Source organism: Fistularia commersonii, chromosome 22, assembly GCF_037954325.1.
Source record: "Fistularia commersonii isolate RoL2024-O1a breed Wild chromosome 22, RoL_Fcom_v1.0, whole genome shotgun sequence".
Lineage (NCBI taxonomy): Eukaryota > Metazoa > Chordata > Actinopteri > Syngnathiformes > Fistulariidae > Fistularia > Fistularia commersonii.
The window spans coordinates 9,022,649-9,034,860 of NC_141305.1; the positions used below are offsets into that span (position 1 = coordinate 9,022,649).

A 12,212-nucleotide genomic window follows, 5' to 3' on the forward strand; every position below is an offset into this window, starting at 1 on the left:
TTCGACTTTGTACAAATCAATTGAAATGTCAAGATGTGTTCATGTGCTTACAGCTAGGCCGAATCCCTCTCTCTCTCTACATGCACACAGATATATATATAAAGAAAGAGAGAATATGTAATTGTGATACCAAATCAGATGTTTTCAAGTGAAAATTGTGGTACACAATAATGCTGTCCTCTAACTAGAAAATCAGCAAGAAATAACATAAGTGTAATCCAATAATGACCTTAAAATCAGCAGAATAACCTGTCTTACCATCTACAGGGGTCTTAAAAATAGCTAGAAACTACCTTCAAATCATTGCATAAAATCCACGAAAGTAACAAAATAATCCATTCTGACATGTGAATGGAGGACACACAGCACAGATCACAAAACTTGTTTGAAATCCTACTGAGATCATAAGAAGCAAGCTTAGAAAAGCCTGGGAAAATATTTTTGCAAGACACTTATTTATGGAATATTCTAAATATTCTGGTGTCTTGAAATAAATAATCTGGTCAATGAAAGCTCGGGGTTATTGATTGAAACACCAGGGGAGTGACGTCTGAACGGATGGAACAGTACAGAACTAAAGTTTAGTTTTTAACTGATCAAAATCAATTTATGTGGACAATCTCAACTCATACATATTTTGAGACTTCAATGATTGATGTGTTTTCTCTAAGGGTAAATTACCATCTTTCAGTTGTCTTCAAGTGACAAAGAAAATCACTCACAGACTTGCCTGACATCAACAGTCGATTTCTTGTTGCACCTTTACTGTAATTTTATCTGAAATACTAACATTATTGACATTTGGACAAACCTCAGATCTGAGTTTAGGATGAGCTTAGCTATACAGTACATTTATGGAGGGGGCCAGTTTGTTGTAAAGCTGGTTAGGGTTTTAAATAGAACTGGGGCTTATGATTAATAACTTGATAATAATATGAAGTAATATGAGCACTTTCCACAAATCACACATTTTCTGCTTATTCTCTTTTTTTTTCTTTTTAGACAGTTTATGATTTGGAGTAAATATTTGCTGATTTAGGGCAATTCATGATGTTGTAATCATTTTTCTCATGTTTAAGTGCTCATTTTTATGATTTTACTGATGAATAAATGTTTTTTCTCACATAAAATCCAAAATTAGATAAACGATACCCGGTTGCTAGTTGTCACCAAAACTCTTTGCTACTTTTTCATAACAGAAAATATCCGATGCCTACTTTTATGGTATTTTAGCTGAGAATGCAAAGCAGGATGTAAGTTTGATGAACAAGCAGATCTGATTTGTAAATGGTGTTTTAATTCTGTGATTCTCTGGTTTCAATGCCATCCAGGATCCAGAGAAGATATATTTACAAAGTACCGGTGCTTGGCTGGTTCTAAACTGTGGTCTTTTTCTCAGGTCCCAAAAGTACATCACATGACTTTTTAAATGTGGCATGATAAAAATAATTTTAGAAATCTAAAATGGAACCAAATGAAGGGATTTTTGAGAGATTGTCCCCATTTAATTTGTCTTCTGTGCTATTCCTCTAACGAGTAATAAGTGTAAAATATCTGAGAAAATTGTCAAGAAATCAGCTAAAAAAATTTGGGGGAAAAAAAATTGATTAATGATCAGGTTTTGCTCCATCATATTTTTTGAGTCTGATATACAAGAGTGTTCATCATGGATTGATCTCTACATCATTCAGTTCTCTAGGGGAAATATTCAGTTTTCAAATCCCCAGATATGAATTGGAAAGTGTGTCATAATTTCACTGAGATTTACATGGTTAAATTTCTCTCTGACCTCATTTTCTCCCACGGCCATTTGAATAGTTTGACCATTTTAATCCCCGAAGGTTTAAAAATATCTCACTTAAAAACAATAATTCATTAAAAAGGGACATTAACAGTAACCAGTGGTAGGGAAACTATGTAATAACTAATTGAAAGTCTAAGGAGCTATCAGCGGTCTTTATTATGATCCACAAAATATGTTGGAATTAATGCGTGTCGTCTTCCCTATTCTTTCCCAAAGAAAATGATAAAACTCCTTCATTTACTTTTTTAAATGAGCTACAAATTAGAAAACAACATATACTGTATGTCTATAAATATCTTTACATACTAAAGAGAAGTCTGTGAGGTATTTTCCTCAGATCACATTAAAACTGTCAAGAAATACCAGTTTCAGCAGCTTGAGAAACCCCAAATATCATGTACAGTAACCTGTATCTTTGTCATTTTATCGCCCATCCAAACAAATCAATAACCGGTCCAGGAATACTGTGCTAGGTATTTCTGTACACCTCTTGTTTCAGAGATCTATATTTATATATTGATTGTACACAATGATAAGTCAGAACTACCCAGGATTTCACAGCTAATTTATCTTTTGAATTGTGTTAATTTATGGTGAACTGCTCAGTTTTTGCCCTTTTTCTGATATTTGGGTGGTGCTGAAGGGTTAAAATGCTCCTTACGAATTGCGTGCGGTAGATTTATTATTAAATAAGCAGACCTTTTGTAAATGATACAAAGCAGACTTGCTCTGCCTTTATCAGACTTTGCTAATGTAAATGAAATAACATTCCACATTGTATATACTGTATTGTATGCATTGAAAACTTTATAAGTCACTGTATGTAAATGGTTTCATGTAACCAGTTGACGTATTTATCACAATCAAAGATATTGTATGTGTCTCTTGGCTGGTTGTCCTCTCCTTCCTCCCCATTATTATTATTTTATACAGCAGGAAAGCAGGAAATCTGCATGTCTGCTGTTAATATTTGTATTTTTGAAGCCATAAAGGCCCGTTTGAACCAAAGATTTATGTATAATAGATCACCTTCAACATTTTTTAAAAAAGAGGTTGCATGCTCTTTTCCCAAACATACAGAAAAACCTGGAATGGAGCTGACAGGTTTTGTTGAAATTATGTAAAAAGATAGCCAGGTATTACATCAAAATTAAAAAGAAATTGCCCATGCATCATCAAAATTTCCCCAACTACAAGATAGAATAGTTTACTTTACGTAAGAGATGGAAAAGTTCTTATGAAAGTAATTGGTAGCAGCCACATACTAAGATCTGATGTCTCAAAACTTCCAGACTGAACAATTAAATTACAGTTTCAGCACTTTAAGTATCATCAAACAAAATAGCAAGTTTATTCCTTTAAAAAGCCCTTAAAGTCCAGGAAAATTATGTTTGGATATATGTCAAACCTTCAGAATAGAGTAGAATAGTCCCTTTAAGTGGGAACATTTCTATTTACACACAGCAGAAAATAGATAGTGCTGCAGAGGTAGTTGTAAATGTGCAATCACTAAGCTATATCATAAAAATAGAAAATAGGAATAAATAGAAAAAAAATATATATATATAAAAATAATGAGTAGAAATGTGCAAAAGTAGACACTAGAAGCATACAACAATGCTTAAAGCAGCAACACCTAGGGGTGTTTGAGTGAATGGATGTATTAGTGAGAGAGTGAAATTAATGAAACAAAGATGTCTTCTGAGATGAGAGCTGGGTGTTAAACAGCAGCTGGGAGGGACGACCTGCAAAATCTCTCCTTTAGGAGCCTGCTGCTGGAGGAGCTGCTCAATGCTGCAATGATGTTCTGCATGGGTTGGGAGCCATTGTCCATCAGAAGAGATAGCGTTGCTATGATTGCCTCTCTCCCACCACCTGCACTGAGTCAATGGGACCTCCCAGGATAGAGCTGGACTTCTATCATCATGCTGCTACTGTATGGTAGTACTTTCTGACTGGTTTCTGCACTGAACCGTATTGGGACGTCTTCTGCTACTCTCTACATTCAAATTACATACATTTATACTTTCAGTTTTTATGCCGTTAAATAAGTAGTTGTTTCACCTAAGTATGAGTAGACTGTCTGCGCGCACTTAACTTATAGTTTGTTTATTATGCCCTTTACTGTTTAATCTGCACTTGATTACTATTGTTTTGTTAATTTCATGCCACCGTGGGGTAGTGAGAAATGTTTTCTCAATTCCTCTGTGTCTCGTACAGCGGTCACCAACATGGCACCAGGTCGCGCACAAGGACCACATGAGTCGCCCACGGGCCTGTAGCTCTCCCTATTTCCGCTTACCAGTGAGCTTCATCTAATTTTTTGGTTGCTATTCTTTTTTAAATCATACTTGCATTGGATTGGCTTTGGAAATGACAATATTATTGTATGTTACGGATTTAATTCAACAGTCCACGTGCAGGGAAACCCGGTCGGGGGGGGTCAAACAGTTAGACTGAGGGTGCAGGTTAGTGTTGCACATCAATAGGCAACCGTTGCCGTGGTGACGAGCAAACAGGCGCAGTGAAGGGGAGCAGATGATTTGTTAAAAATTGTTAGTGGCTAGTGAAAATGTTGTAGAAGTGATCATTTGAAAATGTAAATACTTCCAGAGATTTGTAGAAATAGTGATACATATTGATATTTATCATTTCCTAACCCATTAAAACATTGTTGATAATTATTGTGAAAAATCATAAACATGATCAGTGTCCTCACATAGATGAATAACATTAATTATTAATAATAACATATAATTATAGGTTAATTAAGCACATTTTTTATTTCAGAAGTGCGTATCAAACTGGTAGCCCTTGGCATTAATAGGTACCCAAGAAGTAGCCCTCTGTTCCAAAAAGCTTGGTGACCCCTGGGTAGAGAAATTGACAATAAAGCTAACTTTTCTTTTTTGTAGAGAGCAGTGCTTTCAGCCTGATCAGAGGGGACTTCAACCATGCCCCCCTCACTCCCAATCTCTCCATCATCACCCAATACGTAGGCTGCAACGAGAGGGAATAAAATACTGGACCTCCTGTATGTCAACGTGAGGGATGCATACAACTCTTCCAAGATGGAGCAGAGTAAAACAGGGGAGGTTTGGAGGGAGGAGAGGAAGATGGCATGCTGTGGGAAAACCACGCCTGGAGCCGTAGATGGCCTTGATTTTGCTACGGAGCAAATGATAGCCAAACTATCCACTCGGATGGGTAACCCTCCCCACCTCTGCAGGAAATCATCATAGCATCAGTTCAGGGACAGACTGAAACATTCAAAATTTCTGAATGAGTGGGATCACAGGTTGTTCATCTATGCTGCTGTTAGATTGTACAACCAGCACTGCTCTCAGTAGAAAACTATTCTACCCAGCAGACAACAATACTACATTTCCTGCTTCTTATTTCATGTGTAATATGACAATTGTTACCTCAAATATGCTCAGTAACTAATGTGCAATCAGTGTTAACACACAGGTGGAGTTGGCATGTTCTCCCTCTGTCTGATGGGTTTCCTCTGGGTTGTCCAGTTTCCTCCCACGGTCTGAAATATGCGGGAAATTAATTGAAATAAATTGGATAATTGCCCAGATGTGTGAATGGGGAAGTGAATGATGTACCCCCCCCACACACACATACACACTGCAAGGCTAACTACTTTATCTTATCTTATCTTTTATCTTATCTTAGCCTATAATAGAAAGCCAATACAAACCTTATAACATAATTCCTTTTTCATTCCTTCCGAGTCCATATTATTGTAGTGAGTCACAAATGTTGGGGTTTATGTTGCTTGTTTTCTATGTGATTTCGGCTGTGCTGTAAATTTTTTGGGTTTGGTGTGGTTTGATTTGCAAGGAATTCTGTTTTTTTTACCGGAAATTGAGCAGGAACAGTTGGTTGTATTGCAAGCTTGTGTGGCGTGGCTACAACAGCTATTGCTTACTAAACTGACCTTTTACCGTCAACCAGGTGTTTTCCCTGACTAAAATGCTACATCATGTTTTGTGTGAAAATCATGTTTTGTTCTTTGAACACAGTGATGTTGATGCACGGTTTATTTCATGCACCAGTAAAACATATACCTATGTCTTGAATTTGAAAAAAATAAAAAATAGAAAAATATTTTTCCAATAAAAAGGGTTCGGTGAATGTGCATATGAAACTGGTGGGGTTCAGTACCTCCAACAAGGTTAAGAACCCCTGCTGAGGTTTAAAAAAAAAAAAGTTGGCCTCCCAAACGCTGGTGGCGCTGTAACAAAAATGGGTCACGTCAAAATAAGCAGACGAAGAAGAAAAAGTTCCGGAAGCTTCTTGAGCTCGAGCACGCGGTACGTCCGGCCTTTTCTGTGAGGTGTCGAGAGTGAACATGGTGAGTCCGACCCCAGCCCTTTTATATTAACGCATTTATAGCATTTGTATGGAGTAAATCAAATAAAATGTGTTAGATATTATCATATAAGACTCTCCCGCATCTGTTTCTGTAAATGTAGATTTGCAGGCTGTCGCGCGGAGCGAGTGAAATGTTAATCATTTGAAGCGACGCGACAAGCTACTCTGCATTGCTGAATTGCTAACAAGAAGCTAATGATATACGTGTACTGTGTCCCTTATGTTTGCTATTATTATTGTCTATTTTATTGTACACAAGGCCAATTTGGATGTAGATTTAATTTTTGTAGTCACTGGAAATGGATTTGTGTGGTCAAGAATGCGAAATTTCGTTGTTATGGTATGTGCGCCCCCCCCCCCGCGGCTGAGATAGCTTGCCTCAGGTGACATGTCGGACATTAACCATAATGTTTCATCAATCTTAGCTTGGGTAACTGTGTTTTTCAAATGTCATTAAGTTAAGCCACGATTTTGAAGTTTCTTGGCTGTTAGCTTTAAAAGTGTCTTATTTGGTAATCCCAGTTGCCATGATACTGCTTGTGAACGAGCGCAGTGATCGAAATCATTGAAGATCATAACGAAGATGTTCTTTCATGTATATGTTTATGATCTAGGCCAAAATTAAGGCTAGAGATCTACGGGGGAAGAAGAAGGAGGAGTTGCTGAAGCAGTTGGACGATCTGAAGAATGAACTTTCTCAGCTCCGTGTGGCCAAAGTAACTGGAGGAGCTGCCTCCAAGCTTTCCAAGATGTAGGTGCCACTTGATTGTATTTCTGGTCAACACATTATTGCTTATGAATAAGCTGAATAACTTATTGTCAAAGTGATAAGTTTTGGACAGAATTGTGTCTCTTTGCGCCGTGGATTATATACATTGTCTTTTTGTAAAGTTGACAATTTTGATACATGAAGTTCTTGTCAACACCTAGGTTTTTTTTAACTTACTATTTCATGTTTTGAAAACGTTATTTAGCCTAGAGGTTTTTGAAGTAGTTAAAGACCTATTATCTTTTGGAAAAGTCATCCTTTCATCCCTGAAGACTGGAGGATGCCTTGGGTGATTGATAAACACCTTTTTGGTATCTTGACAGTCGTGTTGTCCGCAAGTCAATCGCCAGAGTGTTGACGGTCATCAACCAGACACAGAAGGAGAACCTGAGGAAGTTCTATAAGGTGAGCTGCATGATATAACAGTCACATCATAAATGATAAATGTTTTCCACCCTGACTCTCTGGTCTGAGATGATATTTGCTGAGCTGATGTTCTACTGATGAATGCACAACTGCTTACCAAAAAACTGAGACTTGAGATGCTGTGAAAACACAACTTTTATTTTTTGTTTAACTTGACTGCAATAACTCATCAGGGTTTACAACTTTTTGTTCCAAAATCCTTTGTTCCCATATCCAAATACTTACTGCAAAGTTCTTATTGACTTAGGGAGGGTTAGTTAATGCTTAAACATGGGCCCTCTTCAGAAAGCATATGCCATCATTTGATGAGTAATGGCTCTATGTAGTTGGCTTGTATTACAGCTGGATGTAACATTGTTTTGGCCAACAACATTACAACAGTATCTTATTCCTATGTCATGGACAAATGCATATATTCAATACAACATTTTGAATTGGACGTTTTTTGGTCAATATCAAGGTTTTTTAGAGACTAGGAAAGATTGCTTGTATAATAAATACCCGAAATTATCTCTTCTGGTAACTTGCAGGAGATCTCAGAAAGCCACTTCATTTCCAGCCTTCAAAGTAATTCAGCTATATGAGGTTACATTTCCATAACATGTGATCCCTCTGAAATAGGTTAAAGTCAGGGGTGCATATTTACAAGACCCAATTTTGTAAATACAAAATGTTGTCATCGTAAAGTTGATGATGCTGGATGAGTTTATTGCTTCAAAGTGCTGTGTTTTTGCAAGTAAATGCTTGCCTTGGCATAGCTAAACAATGTTAAACCTTGAATCATCTGATCTTTAATTGAAAATATGCCAAACATTGTTTGCAAAAGTGAAATCCGATAGATGTGTTCACCTGACTGAAAGAAAATTAAGATACTACATTTTTATTCAGGGCAAGAAGTACAAGCCCCTGGATCTGAGACCCAAAAAAACCAGAGCCCTGCGCCGACGCCTCAACAAACATGAAGAGAGTCTGAGGACCAAGAAGCAGCAGAGGAAAGACCTCCTTTACTCAGTCCGCAAATTTGCAGTCAAAGCATAAAAGCTTTCTGGGATTAAATAAAATTTGTCTTTGACACAAGTGGTGCGCCTCTCCTCTATTTGTTATTAGTTGCCTCTCATTTCCAATAGGCTGCTCAACATTTTCAAAAGCATCGGTGTGACATGTAGTCCATCATAAAATAAACATCTTAAACCTTCTTGAGTCTGTTTTGGGTTTGTGCAAACTTATTTTTAGATTTGACCAGATCATGGATCAAAAATGCTCAGTCTTTACCTAGGCAGTGGTATTTGTTCACACTTTTTGCTTGCAAAGTAGTTTACTGGAACTGATGCTTTAAAATGTCATCACATTTCCTTGACCTGGTAACAATTTGGATCACACCTTAAGTGTTGATATGGAATCTTAAAAGGTTTGAGACCTGATTTTCAAACTAACAGGTGTTCAAAGTAGTCCGACAAACGGGAAATAGTGGAAATATTGACTGTGGGTCCGAAACCAGGAGCCAAGGGAATCCTATGATGAAGATAAGACATCTTGTGCTTTGTCAAGGGGACTCTTGAAACGGTAGCCAAATTAGCGAAACACAGGACAGGAGGATCCTCCCCAGAGGATGTTGGATCCTGACACTTTGTCACCCATGGAGCAGATGACCAGGCCAACTGGTCTTCCGGGTCATATCCTGCCCAGTCAGCAAGGTATTCCGGGTGACAGTTGGGAGTCCATCACATGACGGGCAGCATAAGCCTGGCCACTCATTCAGTGCCAGTTATGGGCCAGGCCTGGGGGAAAGAAAAGAAACAAAGAGTGCATATGATAGGAATGAGGAAGGTCTAACTTGACTTAGTTGATCTGCTAAATGATTTTGAAGGGACTATTGAAACGGGGAGACAACTACCTGCAGGGTAGTTAAAAGTGCAGATGGATGTTGTGGCTGGACAGCCACACTTGGTGGCCCAGTGTAGGCAGGTGGTTCATGTCACTGATGGCTGGCGATTACGATGGGCTTCCTGATGGCAGTTATGAACTCAGTCCCAGACACGTTTGCTGCTCCTGAACCAGTGGTCCACGGACAGAACACGATTCTTCACCTGACCAGAGGAACAGGAGATTGTTAGCCTCATACTCACTGGAACAGAGTCAGGCTGGTGGTGGTTTGTGTGGAGTATTCTGCCCGGGGGGGGGTCCCTCATGTTGATTGTCACAGCAGAAAGTCTGTAGGGAGCAGCTGATTTGCTGGACCTTAGGCTTGTTTTGCCGTTCAATTGGGGATGATGTGTTGATTTTGTTGAGTTTAATGGCCAACAGCTCTCAGTTCCCCACACTGAAATTTTGTCCTGCCTTGTGCAGTATCTGCAAGTAGTATGCACAGGATTAAAGAGAGTAAGTCAGTTGAAGGGACCCTTTGATAAGACTGCCCCTACACCAGTGGTAGAAGCATCCACTTCTACATCAAAATGTTTAGATAAGTCTGGCAATTTCAGCAGGTGAAAGCCCGTCTCAGGGAGTCAAATGCATAGTCAACCTCTGCAGTCCAAACTTGGATCTTGGGCTTATTTCAGAGTAGGGAGGTCAACGGAGGGGGTGATCATGCTGTAATTTAGAATAGACAGACAGTAAACATTATAAAACCCAAGAAAGCACTGGAGTTCCCTTATGCTACCAGACTTGGACCAGCACTGCCTCAAACTGGGCACTGCGATCCATAGTGACTCCTTGATTGCCTATCAAATTAACCAAAAATTCAACTTGGGTGAGGTCATATTGGCACTCTTGCCTTCAGAATTATGGAAATGACTTGTTGCACATTAAGACAGTGTTCTGAGATTCTTAGATTAAATCAACATATTGTCAATTACTGATTATTCAATGAAGGAATAAAGACCTCATTCATAAAACTATGGAACACGGCAGGAGTATTCACCAATGGATAAGGCATCATTTGATATTCATCGTGGCCTGTGGGGGTTTTGACGGTAGTCTTCTATCCGTCACCTTCTGTTTTGAATGAGGTTGAAGTTGCGTCGAAGATTGAGTTTGGTAAAAATCTGTGCTCCCCCAGAGCTGTTCCAGGGCCGCAGGTACAAGAGGGATTAGCTACCTGAATTTAACACTCGATTGAGAGCCCTGTAATCTTTACAGTGCTGCAGACTACAAATTATTTTGGCTACGAAGAAAACTGGATGCGGCAGGCAAAATGGAGAGACAGATATAACCTTGTTTGAATGCTTCTCAAATATGCTACTTGCATATATATGCTTGCTTCTAGCAAGTGCTTTTTTGTCGGGGATCGACAAGATCATGAGGAAGGGGTGAGTTGTGTATTAAGTCTACGCAACAGTCCCAGGGACGATGTTGGGGTAACTGAGAGGCTCTTTTAGGACAAGACATCATGTAGGCAGAGAACTGAAGGAATTTCTGTGGAGAGTAGTTCCCGCAGATTTTCAACTGAAGTGGCTAGTAGGGTATCGGGGGCTTTGGATGCAACCTTCCATGCACTTTGGACCCCAATGGAGAATCTCAGAATCCCAGCAAATAATGAGTGTGAAGTATGAGCCAGAGACAACATCTGTCTTTGAGCCACTTTGGAAGACAATGTTTTTGCGATGCAGTGCACCTACCTGAATCTGACCGATGTCAGCCGTTGATGGAGGGGATTGTGAGAGAGTCAGAGGGGGCGGCACAAGTCGTGGGAGATGAAACTGCCTGCAGAGCCTGAATCAAGGAGACCTGTGGTGGAAATAGACGACAGAGCTATAGAGTGTAACGTTTGTACACAACGGTGACGCTATCATTTCTGGTTTGGGTTGACTGTATTCATTTGGGGCCGTCGGACATGCTGTGATGACTTTCTGCTAGTGTTAACTTTTGCGAGGTGCGGTACGGTACATTGGGTGATAATGCCAAATTCTGCTGCTTTTGGTGCAATTCCTAGTCCAAGGGAAACAAAGGGACCTCATGTGCAACATCATATCTTCTCCCAAGTCCCTGAGTTCTCCCATTTTGCAGGTTCCCAGGAGGCGGGACTAGATCTACTGCAGTGGTCCTGCCAGCTGGACACCAGTGTTATCTATTATGAATATTAAGGCTTTTGTTGTATGATGTCAGCTATTAACATGTAACTGTTAGGGCTACTGTTATTATGAAATCATTTGTGCCTGTCCCTCCCAACCCTCATACCCCCCTGTCTCCAGGGGTATGTATGACATTCTTGCTTTCTATTGTTCTGTCCCCTCTCACTCTCTTTGTACCCCAACTGGTTGAAACATAAGGCTGCCCACATTGAGCTGAATCTGTCCAAGGTTTCTGCCTGGTCAAATGCAGTTTTTCCTTGCCATTGTTGCCAAATGCTTGCTCATGGGGGATGTAAATAATATGTATGTGAGTTCGGTCCAGACCTGCTCTATATATAATGTGTCATGTTTGTGCCAATCTGGCGCTCTACAAGTAAAATCCGACTTAACAGGGGGACCTTGTGATAATGTAAATTCTAGGAAAGAGAAACAAAAAAGCAGCGCAGTAGACAGCGATATTCTGTGTTCCCATTAAATACATTGCAGCATGTGGATGGAGAATTATTCTCCCCGGTGAAGCAAACGCAGTGTTGTCTTGTTCTCTGTTTCTTTTGCTGGTTGCACTTGTGCATACTGCGCAAGACTGCCCCCATGACTTGGCAACGTATCTGCAAGCTAACTGAAAATATGCAGGATTACACACAAAATGAATGCAGAGGAAAAACAGAAGGTTCTGTCTCTTAACATATGAGTATTAAAGGTTGAGCATAAATGACCCCTTACACAAATAAATTCATAAAAACTATTAAGGAAAAAA

General features: G+C 39.4%; 1 protein-coding gene across 1 annotated transcript; it reads left to right on the forward strand.

Moving 5' to 3' along the window:
* Window positions 1-6,069: 6,069 nt before the first annotated feature.
* rpl35 (ribosomal protein L35) lies at window positions 6,070-8,462 on the forward strand. The gene is made up of 4 exons (XM_086169832.1): window positions 6,070-6,170; window positions 6,805-6,941; window positions 7,283-7,364; window positions 8,274-8,462. Exons 1-4 carry the CDS (start codon window positions 6,168-6,170, stop codon window positions 8,421-8,423), a joined length of 372 nt encoding a protein of 123 aa, XP_086025958.1. The 5' UTR covers window positions 6,070-6,167; the 3' UTR covers window positions 8,424-8,462.
* The last annotated feature ends 3,750 nt before the right edge of the window (window positions 8,463-12,212 follow it).